Source organism: Hyperolius riggenbachi, chromosome 11 (genome assembly GCF_040937935.1).
Source record: "Hyperolius riggenbachi isolate aHypRig1 chromosome 11, aHypRig1.pri, whole genome shotgun sequence".
Classification (NCBI taxonomy): Eukaryota; Metazoa; Chordata; class Amphibia; order Anura; family Hyperoliidae; genus Hyperolius; species Hyperolius riggenbachi.
Window position 1 is genome coordinate 43,174,177 of NC_090656.1, and position 20,611 is coordinate 43,194,787.

The 20,611-nt window shown below is 46.1% G+C and overlaps 1 protein-coding gene across 2 annotated transcripts in view; it reads left to right on the forward strand.

The window, feature by feature from the left end:
* Positions 1-20,611, forward strand: part of GAN (gigaxonin) — an 85,285-nt gene that overhangs the window by 17,769 nt on the left and 46,905 nt on the right. For both annotated transcript variants that reach the window (XR_011024659.1, XM_068259637.1), the window contains exons 4-7: positions 12,853-13,070; positions 14,532-14,653; positions 16,026-16,138; positions 19,098-19,247. Coding sequence is in view for 1 of the 2 variants with exons in the window: in XM_068259637.1 (XP_068115738.1) it covers positions 12,853-13,070; positions 14,532-14,653; positions 16,026-16,138; positions 19,098-19,247 (603 nt within the window). In the remaining variant the exon portion in view is untranslated. The remainder of the gene's footprint in view (positions 1-12,852; positions 13,071-14,531; positions 14,654-16,025; positions 16,139-19,097; positions 19,248-20,611) is intronic.

Here is a 20,611-nt window from a genome sequence, read left to right on the forward strand (position 1 = left end):
CAGGCAAATGTTAGTGATTTCACGGGGGCAGCCAACTTTTTGGTTGACAGGAAGTATGAGACACAGTTCCAACTGTCCTGTGTCCTGATAACCCCTCCCAGCTGCGCGCGCTAGGCTTCAAATCTCTAATTCAAAATACATATAGATACATAGTTATTTTGGTTGAAAAAAGACATTCGTCCATCGAGTTCAACCAGTATAGAGTACAACACCAGCCTGCTCCCTCACATATCCCTGTTGATCCAGAGGAAGGCAAAAAAAACCTTACAAGGCATGATCCAATTAGCCCCTAAAGGGAAAAATTCCTTCCCGACTCCAGATGGCAATCAGATAAAATCCCTGGATCAACATCATTAGGAATTACCTAGTAATTGTAGCCAAAATAAATAAAAAAAAACACAGCAGAACGAGAACAACATCATCAGAAATCCCATCATGCTTTGCACAGCATCAGGGGAAAAATGCCCGGGCAGTTTTCTTCTGTGCAGCTGAAAATGAGGCTTGGGTCAAAAAAACAAAGTTCTGATGCTGTGAAACTTTTTTTAAAGAAACGCCAAACCTTTTCAGTGCTGCTGAGTAGATTTTTAGTCTGGAGGTTCACTTTAATAAACTAAATTGATGTGTAAACAGAGCATTAGCGGTATCCCTCCTATTGCTCTTGTGTCAGTAGCTCCCTGAGCGCCATCGTGCATCCTGTGAGATGTTATCGGTGACCGGTTCTCATTACTCGAGCCTTGCATGCAGTATGTGAGCAGTGTAATTTGTACTGACTGTATCTTTGTGAACTGTTCAACTCTCACAGACATGGTTGGGCCTGCTGTACTGGTGTGAGTCACACTTCCCTGTTTATACATGTTCTTCTGTAACAAGTTTATTGCTTCTTGCTTTGGTCTCTTTGCTGTAGCTCATTTTTTAGCAGTCAGATATGTGTATACAGGCAGTCCCCTACTTACAAACAAATCTCGTTACGTTTCATACATACAAAGTTTTCTTCATGTACATAATGTACTGTACAGTACTGTTTTTGTTATTACATATTTTTGTAGTTGCATGATTGGGCTCCTTCCCACTTATGTGCAGTGAAAGTCTAAGCGGTGGCTTGATGGTGTAATGGTTAAGGGCTCTGCCTCTGACACTGTTCAGTAAGGCTCTGCCTGTTCAGTAAGCCAGCGCCTATTCAGTAGGAGACCTTGGGCAAGACTCCCTAACACTGCTACTGCCTATAGAGCGCGTCCTAGTGGCTGCAGCTCTGGCGCTTTGAGTCCTCCAGGAGAAAAGCGCGATATAAATGTTCTGTGTTTGTTTGTACTTTCATGTTTACCATTTACAATACAGAAAGTGTTCCCGCATGTGGCAATGTACAGTAATGTGCCCAGGAATACTTTTATCACACAATGCATGCAATTTCCCATCGGGTATATTGTGTCAGAGCTGCTAATGTTCGTGCCAAAATGGAGCCCGCCTTGCTGGCTATTGTCTATGGCGTCAATTTACCAAGCATTACCGCATTTGGTAATGCTGAAAACAGCCCATTTTACCAAGCACTTAGGAAAGTGTCAATTTACCAAGGTTGTTACCGCATGAAAAGCTGAAATTACCGAGCAGTGAGGTAAATTACCGACTTGTGCGGTAAATACCTCAGCAAATGTCAGTAAATGTCAATTCACCAAGGTTACAGCATGCGGTAAAATACAGTTGCACTGATACCGACAGCAGAGAACTGTCAGTAATGGAAGACTCACAGAAGCAGAGCAGGGAACAGAGAGATTACGGAACAAAACTGGCTTCCCCTGCCACCCTTTGGCAGTTTAACCTCTTAAGTTCCTGTCTGAAAATGCTGAGGAGCTACTGAGGGAAATGAGGTAGTGAAGAAATCCCCTAAGCAGGGCATGTGTAAAGTCTATTGGAGTTCATCTAAGCTGTGGCAAATAAATAAAATGTTTAGAAAAACTAATGGAGACTAGATTCAGAGCAAGCAGAGGCTGTATAACAAAACATGTACATCTAAAGGGATTTCAGGATGCCTCTTCCTATTTTAATGCTGTTTCTGCACGGAACAGATACCAACAACTGAGCTACGGTAAATAACCGAACTTCTACCGCACCTGTGAATATATTGATGAATTAACACAAAAATCTAAAATACCGAATGCAGTATTTACCCAACTATATTTTTCTTATTGAACAGCCTTTGGTGAATTGACGCCTATAAGTAAAGCCTGCTCCAGATTGCAATTGTAACTCTTTCTGGCTTCTGTGGACTGGGGAATCTGTTTGCTGGCAGCCGGCAGGTACCTTTGCTTTCCACTCGTATTGTTATACTTCTGTCAGATTCACAGAGCAGTAACATTATGCAGCCTCACAGACCTCGTCAAATGAGTTTCATGTGCTATTTTTATCTGTAAAAGCATCAGCTGATGTGCACAGGATGGCACTGGGTACACGTCACACAGAGCTGCTATGACCATGCTTTTTTCTTTATCCACCACACAGATGCCCGAGTACCATTCCAGCTGTGCTTCCCTGTCTGTCTATAAAAATATGACTAAAAGGGCTTCTCACAAAGGTTGGTTGTGGGGGGGCAACAAACCACAGGAAGCAAATGGAGACAATTACCCCGCCTCCACTCGAGGTGTCCAATCTGAAATGGTCGCTCTCTCTGATGGGAAAAAAACAGCTTTCACAATGGTGTCAGCCATGTGAGGCCAGACCAACCTCTCTCACCACTGTGTGCGAGGGGGTATAACTCGGCACAATACAGGTAAAGAGGCGCCCGGTTGTGAATAAAACTAAGTTAAAAACGATGATAAAATTCAAAAGGAGTGAGGTGGCTTACCTCAAAATCGACAGTCTTTTCCCACCAGACTAAAATGGGCTTGTAACATCCCAAAAATAAAAAAAAGTGCTTCAAAAAAGATCTATTGCCCCAAATATATATGTAACCCCCCCCCCCCCTTTTTGTTTCAAAAACGGTCACTATGGCCTCAATTCATCAAGACTTATTGAATGAATTACCGATAGTTCGGTAAATACCGAACTCGATAAGTTGATTTCAGGATTCATCAAAGTTATCTAGAGGTGTTAGCGAGCATTCGGTAATCATTCGGTAATCATTCGGTAATGATGCGATAAAACGGAATAAAGTGCAATTCATGAAAATTAAAGTGGGCGTGGTTTAGCGTTACATTTAGGATTAGTTATCTCCTTCACTGCTTTGTCGTTATTCCTGCCAGATCATTGCTGACAGACAAGATGGAGCCATTTGAAGTGGATTGTATCAGCTGAGCGTGATTCAAAGGCGCAGAAGGGCAAGAATAAGGTCTACAAACATATCAATTTGCAAGAGAAAGGATTTATTTGCTATACCAGGACATCGGCATTTCTCTTGAATCATCTTGTAAGAGAACACAGGCAGTGCCAGGGTTAACTAATTTTCTAGCTGCACTAAATTTTTTCTTTTTTAGAAAAGGCTCCTATCAAGCCGCAGCTGCGAAATTGTGGGATTGTCCCAAGCCACTTCCAGAATCCTGGTCCAGGTGTTAAGCCCTATTCAGAATATTGCTACGTGGTGTTCAAAGGACTGCCTTTTTACCCACAATTCCATGGGAATCTTATGGCCTTGCGTTAAATTACCGCTGTAAAATGGAAATATCGACACGTTGCCGAATGGTTACCGCATTGTTATCGATATTTTATCGAAGTCACACTGAATGCGGAAAAACCTTGATGAATACAACTAGAAATCGATAAACTTTGAATTCGGTAATTTAACGAACTGGAAAAAGTTATCTCAAAGACAATGATGAATCGAGGCCTATATGTCCCCTAATATTTTATTTTATTTTTTACTTGGTCTGTGTGCCTTTGCTGAACTGTGCCAAGTTAAAATAGTAAGCTTTTATTATTATTATTATTATTTATTTATAAAGCGCCAACATATTCCGTGGCGCTGTACAAAGTAAGAAACAAACATGGGGTACATAATACAGACAATGGTGTACACTAATATACAAGATACATAATTAGTGACAAAATACAAAAAATGATACAGCATACAGAATACAAAATACGGAATTGGTAATGACAGTGATAAAAGTAACATGATGAATAAAATGTATAATGATTTCCAAGACACAAAAGGGGGAGAGAGCCCTGCCCTTGCGAGCTTACAATCTAAAGGGAATGGGGGAAACGAGAGGAGGGGTAGTATACGATAAAATATATAAAGGCAGTGTGTTTTAGGATACCTGGTAGGAGTGCAATTTGGTCTTAGGACAAAGGGAAGTGGCCTAGGGTAGCGCATATGCTTGTCGGAACAAATGAGTTTTTAGAAAGCGTTTAAAAGTAACAAAGGTTGGCGAGTGACGGATGTGTTGTGGGAGGAGATTCCAGAGAAGGGGTGAAGAGCGAGCTTTTATTTAAAAATGCAAATGACAGAAACTTCCCGCTTTAGATAAGATAAGGATACTATGACCAGAAGGTAATTGAATCCCTCCTCCCTTTGAGGAGTTTACACAGTGATGTAAGCCTGTTATCTAGGTGATGTTTGCTGTGGGAGGAACAGTAATCTGTAACATAAACAGTATATTAACACTGAGCTGGGTTAAAAAAAAGTAGCAGAAGTGATGTCACTTTTAGCATCACAGCAAAACAGTAAAGATGGAAACCAGCAGAAATATTTTCTTTTCATTTCACATTTCTCTTAAGGCTACTTACACACCAAGACGTTGCGGTTTAGGGGACGATATGGCCGCATAACGTGCCCCTAACGCAACGAATGGTGGTGTGGAAGTTGGACGTCAGATTGAGCTGTGTTATGCAGCTCTCAATGCAGCCGCTCCAGGTTAGTGATAGGAAGTCCGGATCTTTTTAAGGATTCGGATCATTTGAATCGGATAATTGAAAAGATCCGGATCTTTGAACAGAATCATTTGAATCATTTTACTAGGGAAGCAGACTGGGGTGAAATGACTAGCAGGACAGGACTTTCCCTGCACTGTACATTGTGTATGTTCCTGTTTCTTCCAGACAGACATCCACTGTGAACCGAATCTTTCATTGTGATGATTCGGATGATTCGACTCACAAAAAAGATCCGGACACCACTACAGTCCTACCACGAGTCTCTGCAGTGCAGTGAATATTAATTAGCCATGTGGCTGGCTGCGGAGGAGGAGGGGAGACCTCCTCCTCCAACATTACTGAGCATGTGCAAGCAGTCTAACGTACAGCATGCAGCACTTTGTTTAAACGTGCTGCATTACTATATAACGCAGCATGGGCACTGTGAACAGCACAATTGATTTTACAGTGCTGTGAGTTAGGCTGCGTTACTGGCTGCTGTAACGTGGGACTTTAACGTCCCACTGTGAAACCAGCCTTAATCTGACAGTGAACACTAAAACATGGTAGGTAAGCTAAATAAATAATGATTGATTATTTTAATTTTTGTAGTTAATATGGCGTTCCATCTAACTTTAGTGTTGTTTAAACAGACCAAAAAAATCTAACACTGCCCCTCTTGTAGTTTACATGCGGACGGTAATCCTGTACAAATACTGAATTTGCACAGGTGATCTGCAGGATTGGTAATTGAGTACCACAACTGGCCACTTTTTGCTCTGGTGGAGAACTTGATAGATATAGACAATCTACTGCCAAAGAAAAAAAATTATATATCTGCATAAGCAGCTAAAGGCGGTGGATTCAGTGCCTGTCAGCTGCTCCCGTCCACCGGCCAGGCAGTTGTTAGCACTCTGCACGGGTAGTGGACTGGTGGCCCCGCATGTAGTTGCATTAAGACGTAAGATGAGACAGTTTCTCATCGCCAGATGAAAGCTGCCATGTGTCAAACTTGACGCGCATATCAATACAGCCGAACGGAGCTTGTGGTGGGAGCCAATCGCATGGACTGCTTGACAAACGGGCAATTCAGCAGAACTGCGGATTAACAGATACATGGTAAGGATGGTGATATGGTGGCCAGAGGTCTGTGTTTTGTGTGAACCCATCACACATGTGATGTGTACAGTTCTGTTCGTCGCGTCTTGTCAGTTTTGTATGGCTGGGTTCACACATACAATGTGTACAGTTCCGTTCCGACGCAAACTGACAGGACTGGAACTGAACAGTACACAATATGTGTGAACTCCGTTCACGAAACACTTTATCAGTTTAGTTTGCTTGCCTTGCTGCATGCATAAATACAGCAGGGTAGAGTTGGGAGGACGCAGAAGAATGTTGGGCTATGTGGACAGAACAGAGTCATGCACAGGGCAGCCATGAGCTTTGGGATCATAGTACATATAGGTCTGTTTGTTCTGGAGATTGGTGGGTTATTTGGCTTGTGGAATAGAGTAGTCAAGCATCCTATTAGCTCCCTATCCACTCCTTGGTTTATACCCTAGTAAGTGCTATCAGAAAAAATAAAAAATTAACACAATGCTGTAATGGAAACTGGAGGTAAGTGTGTATACTTTGCAGACTTACAACCTTGCGCAAAAAAGTGGGATCAGCGCATCACCAGGCCGCCTCTGAATGGCCTCTGCTCAGAGATGCGCTGAGCCCCCCCAGAAACTACAAACGCACCTTGAACCCAAACAGAGGCTCTGCATATACACCAAAGGCAAAACTGTTAAGTGGGAGCAGCTGACCAGAAATAAATTAAAACAGCGCTACTTAAAAACAGATGAGTGCTTACCTGCAAAAGAGTGCAAGCCCCACTTATGGGATAAAATACACACTGAGCATACACATGACCTGTCTACCACTTGGAGGATGTTAGTTTCCTATAACAGCTTGCATGCAACTTGTTAAGTACTTGTCCCTCCCACTGTCGAAGAAGTCTTTCCTCCATGGGAGGGGACCTAACACTAACTAAATCCTACCTATGCATATGCATAGCCTGGGCGCGCTACCAAGTAAAATTGAAAATTGCGCAAAAAAGTGGGATCAGCGCATCACCAGGCCGCCTCTGAATGGCCTCTGCTCAGAGATGCGCTGAGCCCCCCCAGAAACTACAAACGCACCTTGAACCCAAACAGAGGCTCTGCATATACACCAAAGGCAAAACTGTTAAGTGGGAGCATGCAAGCTGTTATAGGAAACTAACATCCTCCAAGTGGTAGACAGGTCATGTGTATGCTCAATGTGTATTTTATCCCATAAGTGGGGCTTGCACTCTTTTGCAGGTAAGCACTCATCTGTTTTTAAGTAGCGCTGTTCATTTCTTTGCTATGTTTTAATTTATTTCTGGTCAGCTGCTCCCACTTAACAGTTTTGCCTTTGGTGTATATGCAGAGCCTCTGTTTGGGTTCAAGGTGCGTTTGTAGTTTCTGGGGGGGCTCAGCGCATCTCTGAGCAGAAGCCATTCAGAGGCGGCCTGGTGATGCGCTGATCCCACTTTTTTGCGCAATTTTCAATTTTACTTGGTAGCGCGCCCAGGCTATGCATATGCATAGGTAGGATTTAGTTAGTGTTAGGTCCCCTCCCATGGAGGAAAGACTTCTTCGACAGTGGGAGGGACAAGTACTTAACAAGTTGCATGCAAGCTGTTATAGGAAACTAACATCCTCCAAGTGGTAGACAGGTCATGTGTATGCTCAGTGTGTATTTTATCCCATAAGTGGGGCTTGCACTCTTTTGCAGGTAAGCACTCATCTGTTTTTAAGTAGCGCTGTTCATTTCTTTGCTAAGACTTACAACCTTATCTGTCCTTTCCACTGCTACTAATAGGACTCTCGCCTTACCATCTCAGCTGCATTCCTTGCTGTCACTCAGAGGGCTGGATCACACAATTGCAGTCACAAAACACTATCCCCTAGCTATTGCGAATTTGCAAACCAGTTTTTAGAGGTGATTGTGAGTTGCAATTTTTTTGGGGGGCAGGGACTAGAATCACGTCACAATTTGCTAAAAAAAAATGCATGCAGACAGTTTGCCCTTTTATATAAATTGCACCTCTGCAGTGAGAATACTGCTGTAGAGTTACACCACGCAAGTGTAGTTATTCCCCCCCCCCCCCCCACGTGTGAACCAGCCCATAAGACTTTTTGGTGCCTCAGCAGTAGGTCCCTTTATTTGTCTGGTATGGAAGTCCAGTCATGCGCCTTCTGGCCCCTCCTAGTTCCAATACTGATCATACTTTATACCTATGCAGATGCGGTGCAGTATTAATGAGGTTTGAGTGTTTATTGTATTCTAACTCTAGGAACCCATCCGCCCTCAGATGCCCCATTAGTGACAGTGTGGATGCTGTTGAAGTGGTAAGACTGCACAGCATCAGATGAGCCCTATTAGTGGCAGTGGGGATGCTGCTGAAGCGGTAAGGCTGCACCCATCAGATGAGCCCCATTAGTGGCAGTGGGGATGCTGCTGAAGTGGTAAGGCTGCACAGCATCAGATGAGCCCCATTAGTGGCAGTGGGGATGCTGCTGAAGTGGTAAGGCTGTACAGCATCAGATGAGTCCCATTAGTGGCAGTGGGGATGCTGCTGAAGTGGTAAGGCTGCAAAGCATCAGATGAGCCCCATTAGTGGCAGTGGGGATGCTGCTAAAGTGGTAAGGCTGCACAGCATCAGATGAGCCCCATTAGTGGCAGTGGGGATGCTGCTGAAGTGGTAAGGCTGCACAGCATCAGATGAGTCCCATTAGTGGCAGTGGGGATGCTGCTGAAGCGGTAAGGCTGCACAGCATCAGATGAGGCCCATTAGTGGCAGTGGGGAGTGCTGCTGAAGCAATAAGGCTACACTGCATCAGATGAGCTCCATTAGTGGCAGTGGGGATGCTGCTGAAGTGGTAAGGCTGCACAGCATCAGGTGAGCCTCATTAGTGGCAGTGGGGATGCTGCTAAAGTGGAAAGGCTACACAGCATCAGATGAGCTCCATTAGTGGCAGTGGGGATGCTGCTGAAGTTGTAAGGCTACACAGCATCAGATGAGCTCCATTAGTGGCAGTGGGAATGCTGCTGAAGTGGTAAGGCTGCACAGCATCAGATGAGTCCCATTAGTGGCAGTGGGGATGGTGCTGAAGTGGTAAGGCTGCACAGCATCAGATGAGCCCCATTAGTGGCAGTGGGGAGTGCTGCTGAAGTGGTAAGGCTGCACAGCATCAGATGAGCCCCATTAGTGGCAGTGGGGAGTGCTGCTGAAGTGGTAAGGCTGCACAGCATCAGATGAGTCCCATTAGTGGCAGTGGGGATGCTGCTGAAGTGGTAAGGCTGCACAGCATCAGATGAGTCCCATTAGTGGCAGTGGGGATGCTGCTGAAGCTGTAAGGCTGCACAGCATCAGATGAGCCCATTAGTGGCAGTGGGGATGCTGCTGAAGTGGTAATGCTGCACAGCATCAGATGAGCCCTATTAGTGGCAGTGGGGATGCTGCTGAAGCGGTAAGGCTGCACCCATCAGATGAGCCCCATTAGTGGCAGTGGGGATGCTGCTGAAGTGGTAAGGCTGCACAGCATCAGATGAGCCCCATTAGTGGCAGTGGGGATGCTGCTGAAGTGGTAAGGCTGTACAGCATCAGATGAGTCCCATTAGTGGCAGTGGGGATGCTGCTGAAGTGGTAAGGCTGCAAAGCATCAGATGCGCCCTATTAGTGGCAGTGGGGATGCTGCTAAAGTGGTAAGGCTGCACAGCATCAGATGAGCCCCATTAGTGGCAGTGGGGATGCTGCTGAAGTGGTAAGGCTGCACAGCATCAGATGAGTCCCATTAGTGGCAGTGGGGATGCTGCTGAAGCGGTAAGGCAGCACAGCATCAGATGAGGCCCATTAGTGGCAGTGGGGAGTGCTGCTGAAGCAATAAGGCTACACAGCATCAGATGAGCTCCATTAGTGGCAGTGGGGATGCTGCTGAAGTGGTAAGGCTGCACAGCATCAGATGAGCCCCATTAGTGGCAGTGGGGATGCTGCTAAAGTGGAAAGGCTGCACAGCATCAGATGAGCCCCATTAGTGGCAGTGGGGATGCTGCTGAAGTGGTAAGGGTGCACAGCATCAGATGAGTCCCATTAGTGGCAGTGGGGATGGGGCTGAAGTGGTAAGGCTGCACAGCATCAGATGAGCCCCATTAGTGGCAGTGGGGATGCTGCTGAAGTGGTAAGGCTGCACAGCATCAGATGAGTCCCATTAGTGGCAGTGGGGATGGTGCTGAAGTGGTAAGGCTGCACAGCATCAGATGAGTCCCATTAGTGGCAGTGGGGATGCTGCTGAAGTGGTAAGGCTGCACAGCATCAGATGAGTCCCATTAGTGGCAGTGGGGATGCTGCTGAAGCTGTAAGGCTGCACAGCATCAGATGAGCCCATTAGTGGCAGTGGGGATGCTGCTGAAGCTGTAAGGCTGCAAAGCATCAGATGAGCCCCATTAGTGGCAGTGGGGATGCTGCTGAAGTGGTAAGGCTGCAAAGCATCAGATGAGCCCCATTAGTGGCAGTGGGGATGCTGCTGAAGTGGTAAGGCTGCACAGCATCAGATGAGTCCCATTAGTGGCAGTGGGGATGCTGCTGAAGTGGTAAGGCTGCACAGCATCAGATGAGGCCCATTAGTGGCAGTGGGGAGTGCTGCTGAAGCAATAAGGCTACACAGCATCAGATGAGCTCCATTAGTGGCAGTGGGGATGCTGCTGAAGCTGTAAGGCTGCACAGCATCAGATGAGCCCCATTAGTGGCAAGGCCCCATTCACACTGCACGCGTTTCCAGCCGCGTTTTGGAAATGTGTGTAGGTGGCCGACATGCACGACATCAGACGGTGCATAGAGTGCACTGTCTGATGTTCACACTGCATGCGTTCCGGACCTGTGCGATCCGGGAACGCATGCTGCACGCATTTTTTGCAAAGACGCGTGGCTGTCCCATTCACTTTTCAGTGATGGGATCAGCCACGCAACGCATACAAACGCGGATTGCGTGCATTCGTACGCGTTGCGTTTCGCGTGCGTGCCCGTCCGCGTTTGTAATGTGAACGAGGCCTAAGTCTGCACAGCATCAGATGAGCCCTATTAGTGGCAGTGGGGATGCTGCTGAAGCTGTAAGGCTGCACAGCATCAGATGAGCCCCATTAGTGGCAGTGGGGATGCTGCTGAAGTGGTAAGGCTGCACAGCATCAGATGAGCCCCATTAGTGGCAGTGGGGATGCTGCTGAAGTGGTAAGGCTGCACAGCATCAGATGAGTCCTATTAGTGGCAGTGGGGATGCTGCTGAAGTGGTAAGGCTGCACAGCATCAGATGAGTCCCATTAGTGGCAGTGGGGATGCTGCTGAAGTGGTAAGGCTGCACAGCATCAGATGAGTCCTATTAGTGGCAGTGGGGATGCTGCTGAAGCTGTAAGGCTGCACAGCATCAGATGAGCCCTATTAGTGGCAGTGGGGATGCTGCTGAAGCTGTAAGGCTGCACAGCATTAGATGAGCCCCATTAGTGGCAGTGGGGGTGCTGCTGAAGCTGTAAGGCTGCACAGCATCAGATGAGCCCCATTAGTGGCAGTGGGGATGCTGCTGAAGTGGTAAGGCTGCACAGCATCAGATGAGTCCTATTAGTGGCAGTGGGGATGCTGCTGAAGCTGTAAGGCTGCACAGCATCAGATGAGCCCTATTAGTGGCAGTGGGGATGCTGCTGAAGCTGTAAGGCTGCACAGCATCAGATGAACCTCATTAGTGGCAGTGGGGATGCTGCTGAAGCTGTAAGGCTGCACAGCATCAGATGAGCCCTATTAGTGGCAGTGGGGATGCTGCTGAAGTGGTAAGGCTGCACAGCATCAGATGAGTCCTATTAGTGGCAGTGGGGATGCTGCTGAAGTGGTAAGGCTGCACAGCATAAGATAAGTCCTATTAGTGGCAGTGGGGATGCTGCTGAAGTGGTAAGGTGGTAAGGCTGCACAGCATCAGATGAGTCCCATTAGTGGCAGTGGGGATGCTGCTGAAGTGGTAAGGCTGCACCCATCAGATGAGCCCCATTAGTGGCAGTGGGGATGCTGCTGAAGTGGTAAGGCTGCACCCATCAGATGAGCCCCATTAGTGGCAGTGGGGATGCTGCTGAAGTGGTAAGGCTGCACAGCATCAGATGAGCTCCATTAGTGGCAGTGGGGATGCTGCTGAAGTGGTAAGGCTGCACAGCATCAGATGAGCTCCATTAGTGGCAGTGGGGATGCTGCTGAAGTGGTAAGGCTGCACAGCATCAGATTAACTCATTAGTGGCATTGGGGATGCTGCTGAAGTGGCAAGGCTGCACAGCATTAGATTAGCCCATTAGTGGCAGTGGGGATGCTGCTGAAGTGGTAAGGCTGCACAGCATTAGATTAGCCCATTAGTGGCAGTGGTGAATGCTGCTGGAGTGGTAAGGCTGCACAGCATCAGATGAGCCCCATTAGTGGCAGAGGGGATGCTGCTGAAGTGATAAGGCCAGCATCAGATGAGCCCCATTAGTGGCAGTGGGGAGTGCTGCTGAAGCTGTAAGGCTGCACAGCATCAGATGAGTCCCATTAGTGGCAGTGGGGATGCTGCTGAAGTGGTAAGGCTACACAGCATTAGATGAGGCCCATTGGTGGCAGTGGGGATGCTGGGGGGGGGGGGGCTGCGGCGCGACTGACAGCGGCGGCGATCGGATTGCACACGCAGCTAGCAAAGTGCTAGCTGCGTGTAGCAAAAAAAAAATTATGCAAATTGGCCCAGCGGGGCCTGAGCGGTGCCTTCCAGCGGCATAGCCCGAGCTCAGCTCGGGCTTACCACCAGGAAGGTTAAATAAATATAACTTATTAAGAATAAATTAAAGATTTAATTCCTTATTTTTTTTCTAAACAATTGTTTTTTAACATGAACTTCTTATGTAATGCATATTTTTAACAGTTTGGTTCTGTCCCTCCAGGTACACATGAAAGATGTGACCTCAGCGGTGTGGGTGAGCGGCCTGGATTCCAGCTACCTGCGCGAACAAATGCTCAATGAGCCACTGGTGCGAGAGATGGTCAGAGAGTGCACCAACATTCCCCTGAGCCCCCCTCAGCAAGGAGAGGCCGTCCTGGCTTCTTTCAAGCCCAGAGGTTACTCGGAGTGCATTGTGACGGCGGGAGGAGAGGAAAGAGTGTAGGTGATGCTGTCCTACATCCGTCACTTACTGATCAAATGTGCCCTGTCACTCTATGCATGACACACGCTCCTGTTTTATGATACAAATATATACTAATCGGCCAAAACATTAATACCAGCTGTGTGATATGGTGGAGGTCCGCCTGTCTGTCCAGGCATAGACTCGGCAAGACTTCTGTGGGTGTTCTGCGCTATGTGGCATCAAGATGTTAAGAGTTCCGTTGAGTCCTGTCAGTCATGTGGTTTCTATGAACTGAACTTCTTTCTAGTGTATCTCATAGATTTTTGGTTTGGAGAATTTGTAGGGCCAAAGAAAATAAGAATCAATAGACCAGGCCACCTTGTTCCATCGCTCTCTGGTCTAGCTCTGAGGTTTATTTTATGTGTGCACTGTAGGCACCATCAATGGGGGACAAGTGTTTGCGTTGGTTCTCAGCACACTTCAATGCACTGTTTTGTTCACACTTCTTTAATATGGCCAGCAATACATTTTCAGTGGTTTGTGCTATATTAGCTCTAATGGGTTACAGACCTGACTGGCTAGCCTTCACTCCCTATTCTCTTCAAAGATCTTTGGGCGCCCATGGGTTGTCCTTCCTTCCATGTTTAGTAGGTAATAAACACAGTATACTTGGAAAACCTCCATAATTCCTACAATTTTGAAGATGCTCTGACCCAGCTTTATATCCATTGCAATTTTGCTGCTCAGACTCTTTTTTTTTTTTATTTATTTTTTTTTGCTTAGCAATTTTTCTATGCTTATGATACATATAATATGACCTCTGGTTCCTGCGGTTCCCTTCTCTTGCCTCAGGCCATGTATGGGGCAGCTATCTGCAGCTCCTAAGAGGGGACGCAAGCTCGACAGCTGGTAACTCATTCAGGTGTCTCCAGCCCCACATACTTTTTATGCATCCCAAAATTGTATTTGCTTTAGCTGCAGCTGCTTGGCATGGCAACATCATTACTGCTGGCTAGGTGCATCACTGTTGAATGTTTGTTTTGTTATGAAGTGAACAGAAAAAATACCTAGTCTCCCAGAGCTCTCTTGGGTAGAAGGCTGTCTGACATCTTTGCCTAGGCTAAATATCACTGGGTGGGCACGGTTACATAGCAATAAACCACAATCTGTAGACCTAGGATAAGTTCCAGGATAATTAATGTAAAAATGAGTCTCCTGAATAATTTCCTACATTTTACTATATGCCATTATGGTTCCTCTTTACACACAACTGAAACCGGTGAACTCAGAAGTACCAATCAGTGTACTTGATCTGATTTAGGTACTCACTATATGCTAAAGTCGGAGAATGAACAGAACAGCCAGGTTGTAATAAGTTCTTAATACAGTTCTGTAAACAACTCTCACTATTGTGTGATTTGGCCTTGGTGGAGGTTGTCAGTGTTTGCAGTTTGATAGCAGTCCTCTAGAATAGCAATAATCTTTTTTCCATTTAGGTCTCGGAAGCCATTGGCCAATGTTCGATGTATGTGTCCACTTTATGATCGCAATAGACAGCTGTGGATTGAGCTGGCACCATTAAGCACTCCAAGAATCAATCATGGGGTTTTGTCTGCAGGTATGTCTGCTGGTCTGTTTCACACTGACAATGCCTGGTTCTGTGATTGCTGTCAATACTTATCTAGCGGAAGAAGGGTGTGAATGTGAAAGATGCAATGGAAGAAAGGTGCTGCATGTTGAGAAGGCAGTGGAAGGAAGATGCTGGATGTGGATGAGGCAGTGAAGGGGAGAGCGTTTGTGCATTTGTAAAAAGTGCGGGGCAGATGTGGAGGCGACGGTGGAAGGAGGGCACTAGGTGTGGAAGAGGCAGTGTAAAGGGGGTGGAAGGAGGGTTCTAGATGTGTTAGAGATTGTGAAAGGGCGGGGAGGGGGTGCATTTGTGAAATGTGGGGGCCGCATGTGGAGGAGAAAGTGGAAGGAGGAACAATTACACCAAGAAGAAGAAACAGCACAGTCAGCACTAGATCCACGATCGGTTAGACACTGAGGGAATCTGGTGAAAGACTGTGCCTCCAGTCAACCAGACAAGTGATACAACATGAATTAGACATGAGAGATCCGGGCACCAGACCAGTTCCAATAGTACATCACCTTTTTATTTCATTGTCAGTAAGACAGAGATACAACACAGTGTTGGCGGCTAGACAGCTGTCTCTATGGTCTTACCCACTTCGTCTGAGACCACAAATAAAGTTTGGAAGGAGGGTGCTAGATGTACAAGAGGTAGTGGAAAGAGGGTGTTGAATGTTGAAGGATGGTGGTAAATGTTAAAAAAAAATAGAGGAAGGTGGTGGGGGGGATGTGGAAGAAACAGTGGAAGGAGGGTGCTGGATGTGCAACAGGCAGTGGAAAGAAGGTACTAGATGTGGAGGATTATTGATTAAGGTTTAGTAAATGTCTCCTTGGAGAAAACCAAGAAGAAAAGTTAAAGGAAACCTGAGACTAAATAGAGGACAATATTTATACTTACCTGGAGCTTCCTCCAGCCCCCTGTACCCTGAGCTCCCTCCCTGTTGTCCTCTGCCGCTCTGATCCTCTGCTGTCCAGCCCGGTCTCTTTCTTCAGTTGTCCTCAGTCGCGTTGTACTGAACATGTGTGGCCCAGCCAAGCGCGCTTCCAGCAACAGAAGTGCGATGAGGGGGGAATACACAGCCAGGCCACGCATGCACAATACAATGTGACTGGCGACAATGGAAGAAAGGGAACGGGCCGGCCAGGGGAGGATTGGAGCTGCTCAGGAGGACAGCGAGGGAGCCCAGGGTCCATGTGGCTGGAGGATGCCTGGAGGATGCCTGGAATAAGTATAAATGCTGCCCTTTATTTAGTCTCATGTGCACTTTAACAGGATACAATCTCTTTCAGCAGTGTGTGTGGCCCCCAGCTCAGGGATCTGATTAATGCCAAGGTTTGTTTCTGATTTGTGTCTGCAGAGGGATTCTTGTTTGTTTTGGGAGGCCAGAATGCAGATGGAGAGACTCTAAATTCTGGGGAACAGTATGATCCTGATGCCAATGCCTGGAGTCCAATAGCACCTATGCTTGAGGTAAGCTTGATCAGTTGTTTGCGATCAGCATGTTTTCCTGATGACCTTGACCTTTCATATATACAGTCTTGCAATTAAAAGCGCATGTCCTCTAAGGCAGTCTCTTGGTTTTTATTGAGTGCCGCCCCACTTTCATAAAATGTTCAGTATTATATGCAGTGCTCATTTTTGTTTATTTGCACTTTAAGTCTTATAGTATTAGAATTCCGCTGAACAGTCTCCATTTAAAGTGGTCTGAAACTCTGACATAACATTCAATAAAAATGCGTTTTCCTACTTTTTATTTCTAATACAGTTATCATATTTGCTTTTGTGCATAAGTAATATTGTCTGTTTACAAATTACAAGTTTCCAAAGTGTAGTTTATCGTACCCTGAAAGATGTCATTGCATTTTATTCAAACTGCTTTTTAATATATATTAACATCTTCTAATGAGCTTTTCTGAAGTGTGTGTGTGTGTGTGTGTGTGTGTGTGTGTGTGTGTGTCACAGAGAGCTTCTTTTCACTTGTTAGACTGTTTACACACATTGTAACAACATTGGAATGTAAACAAATATACAGTTATCTACAGTTTGGATGCGGATTGAAGCTGAGTATCAGGACACAGTGCTTTTGTTTTAATCATTTCAGTGATGTTCTGCTACAAAAATCTGGGAAAGTAGCTTTCAAGTTGTGAGGAATCTTTTAGAGCAAAGCAGAAATGCTGGCTTTCAGACCACTTTAAGATCCTGAAAAGTTCTAAAATACGTCTCAGGTGGAAGTCTTATAGTATTAGAATTCCGCGTAACAATCTCCATTTAAGATCCTGAAAAGTACTAAAATCCGTCTCGGGTGTTTGGATCTTTGTTTGAGAAGTAGAGATGGCCAATGAGTTGCAAATAATTGTGGCTTGTCTGCAAATTCTATCAAATTTGACACGAAGTGAATTAGATTGGCTCAGTTCCATGCTGCAATTTCCATGCAAACCAGTAGTGTTAGCCTCTCCTTGACCAGCTCTGATGAGAAGTCATTGAGAAGCATGTGGTCAGTTTGGACAGATTTGCAAAGCTCTGATTTGCTGCGTACGATCATGTGTTAAAGCAGGAAGTGATCACAGCAAATCTAAGCCTTATTATAAGGCATGGGCTTACAAGTAGTTACGAGTCCCTAAAGACTCAAATTCCTGATTTAAATGAGGCTAAATTGCCTCAGGTGTGCAGCTGGATGAGAAGGGGTTAGTTACCCATAGGTCCGTCGTTCCTCCCTGCGCTCCAAACAGCTTGCACGCGGCTTGAAGGAGGAAGTGTGCATAGTGAGGCTTGCAATGCGCCCAATAGGACGCGTGCAAGCCTTTTGGAGGGCAGGGAGTAATGACGGACCTATGGGTAACTAACCCCTTCTCATCCAGCTGCACACCTGAGGCAATTTAGCCTCATTTAAATCAGGAATTTGAGACTTTAGGGACTCGTAACTACTTTTGAGCCCATCACTGCTTATCTTTTGGTCAAACCGATCACATGCTTCTCCTGAGTTCTCATACAGACGGGTATCCTAGACATTCATAAGAGCTCGAAAAGGAGGCGTATAAAAAGGATCATTCATTTTTTCTAATTCACTGAATTGCTTTCTTAAAATAGAAATTGTTTATGGGATGTCAGTTCCAATACATATCTAAAAAGAAATCAATTTATTCCTTACTTAAAGGACACCTGAAGTGATAGGGGTATGGAGGCTGCCATATTTATTTCCTTCAGGTGTCCTTTAAAGCTGACCAAAGGACTGAACCTTGCCCGTCATTAGCAGGCAGCAGCACTAAGGTCTCTTTCAGATGGGCAACTGACAGGCGGTGAATTCTCTGCCTGTCAGCTACCCGTCTGCACAGGTTGGCACTGTACCGGTGCTAGACAGGTGGCACCCCATTGAGTCAGATTTGAGTGTGTCCGCAGCTGTGTTAGTTGCAACTTGTTGCGGTTCTTTGCCGCCAGGTAACACACACACACACACTCACTTCCCTATGTCACAGGCAGGTGTAATGTGTGCACACAGCACTGCGTCCATGCCATGCATATTTTCCTTTCAGGTACGGTATATAGATGTTTCTGGCGATAGAACTTAGAAACCTCTGTCTGGACTCCTGATCATGTTGTTATGCTGACTAGGTCTTGCCAACCAAGGTGCATCATGGAAAATGTAATCTGCTGCAGGAAGTTATACCCACTCTCTGCTTATCTTCAGCTCTGCAGCTGAAAAGTTGACTGGACTAAACAGGCCAAACATGAAAGTGGTAAGATTGAACAACCACCCATTGTATGGTGTGTGTGGAACCTTAAGCTACATACACACGTCAGACTTTTGCAAGCTGCCAGTCGACAGACCCGCCCACGGGGCAATCGTTCTGATGGCAGTTTGCCGGTGTATACAGTCTGTCGTCAAGCTGATAAGGCTGTTTTTGACTGATCCGCTTGGCGGATCGGTCAAATACAGCCTTATCAGCCTGACTGTACACACCGGCAAACTGTTGTCAGAAAGACCGTCCGCGGGCGGGTCTGACGACTGGTAGCTTGCAAAAGTCCGACGTGTGTACGAACCTTTAGGGCACTTTTCCACAGACTGCTGAGGTGCACGCTCAATGATAGTTACCAGGCAGCAGCAAGCAGTTGTGAGCGATTGACACTGCTTTTTTCACTGCTTATCAACTGCTTGTGGAAAAGTGCCATTAATTGTCCAATCTTGCCAAATGTACTGTATGCATTAAAAGGGTAAATAGACACTGAGTAAATACTTTGGGTAGTTCCTCATATCATATGAATTTCGTAAGATGGTACAATCAAGGTTATATCATCAGTGGGCACCTTTAGAGATGTGTGGGTGAGTGCAGGTAGAACTCAGTGTGCAGAAATGTGTAATATGGAACATCAAGCTCTGTCATTAATAAATAATGAAACCAGTTGCGAGTGATGAATCTTGTCCATTCACCAGGCACGGCACAGTTTTGGCATTGTGATCATTGATGGTGTAATCTATGTGCTGGGAGGAGAAGATGAGGATCGAGAATTGCTTTCTATGGAGTCCTATGACATTTGTACGAAAGCATGGAGCAAGCAGCCTAACATGACTATGGTGCGGAAGGTAAGTATAGCAGGCTTGTGTGAAATACTGCCTGGATTCTTGTCTTTCTTACATCACTTCCTGTCCTCTGTGCCTCTCTGCAGTGGCCTAGAGTTACCTATCAGCCCCATAGATTAGTATGGGGATTAGAGAGGAAGGGTACTAATGCTAGGTATACACAGTACAATTTTCTGACAGATTTGCTGTCAGATCGATTATTTCCAACAGGTCCGATCTGATTTTGGTTAAATTTTCCGTTCACTTCTATGGAATATTGATCAGGTAATCTGATCGGACCTGTTGAAAATAATCGATCTGACAGTAAATCTGTCATAAAATTGTATTGTGTGTACCTGGCATAAAGGTGCAATTTTGATTGGCCAATCGCTGACATACTACATGGAAGTGGTGAAGTTAGCCAATCAAAATTGGATGTGCGTATTTCTTTGCTATCATCTTTTAACAGAAATTCTCACATAAAAAAACTTCCACGGATAGAAAAACTTGTTGTAAGTAGTTGATCTCTACAGGGGTTTCTAAGATATTCAGTAAGCTTGTTAGCTTATTGATTGTCTTGACTTAGGGTGAAGGGCGTGCCATAGGTTATGGCAGCAGTAGGGTTTGTGGGTAATGTTGTAGCTGAGCTCTCTGCTGAGTGGAGTAAGGGTCAGTTCACACTTATATAATAAACATATCCATGGCTTGGTTTTTGGCCTGGACCAAACTGGAGCCATGGATACCAATGTTAAAAATAGCGTCCTCTTTATACAATTTAAAAACTGATCTGTGGGGCATCCGGTTTGAAAAACTAAACGGAGAGTCCGGATTTGCAGGATTTTCACAGACCCAGATACACGCAGGGGCATTCAAAGGCAATAGAAAAACGGATCTCCCTCTACACTGGCTACTTTGCACACAGAAACGGAGGGAGATCTGTATTGCCTACTCCTTCCTCTACATCACCACCCATAGGTGTCCCCAGGTAGCCTGAGGCGGTAGCAGCCAGGAAGGGGGCATCAGGCACAGCGGGGAGGGAGGGTTGCCCCCCTCATCTGGGTCCCCGCTCTCCCTCCAGCTATTTGCACAAATGTAATTTTAATGCAGCGAGCAGGGAAGCAATTACCTACCTCCCTCCGCTCGCCGCGTCACTTCCTGCAATGCCACCCACTAAAGTATAGAAGGCGGCATTGCAGGAAGTCACGCGGCGAGCGGTGGAACGCAAGGAAGGAAGGTAATTGCTTCCTCGCTCACTGCATTACAGTTACATTTGCGCAAATAGCAGGATAAAGAGCGGGGATGGGGGGACCCAGGTGAGGGTAGGGCCACCAACGCCGATGTGGCCGATACCCCCTCCAGTTCGGCGGCCCCACCCACGGCCAGGGCTA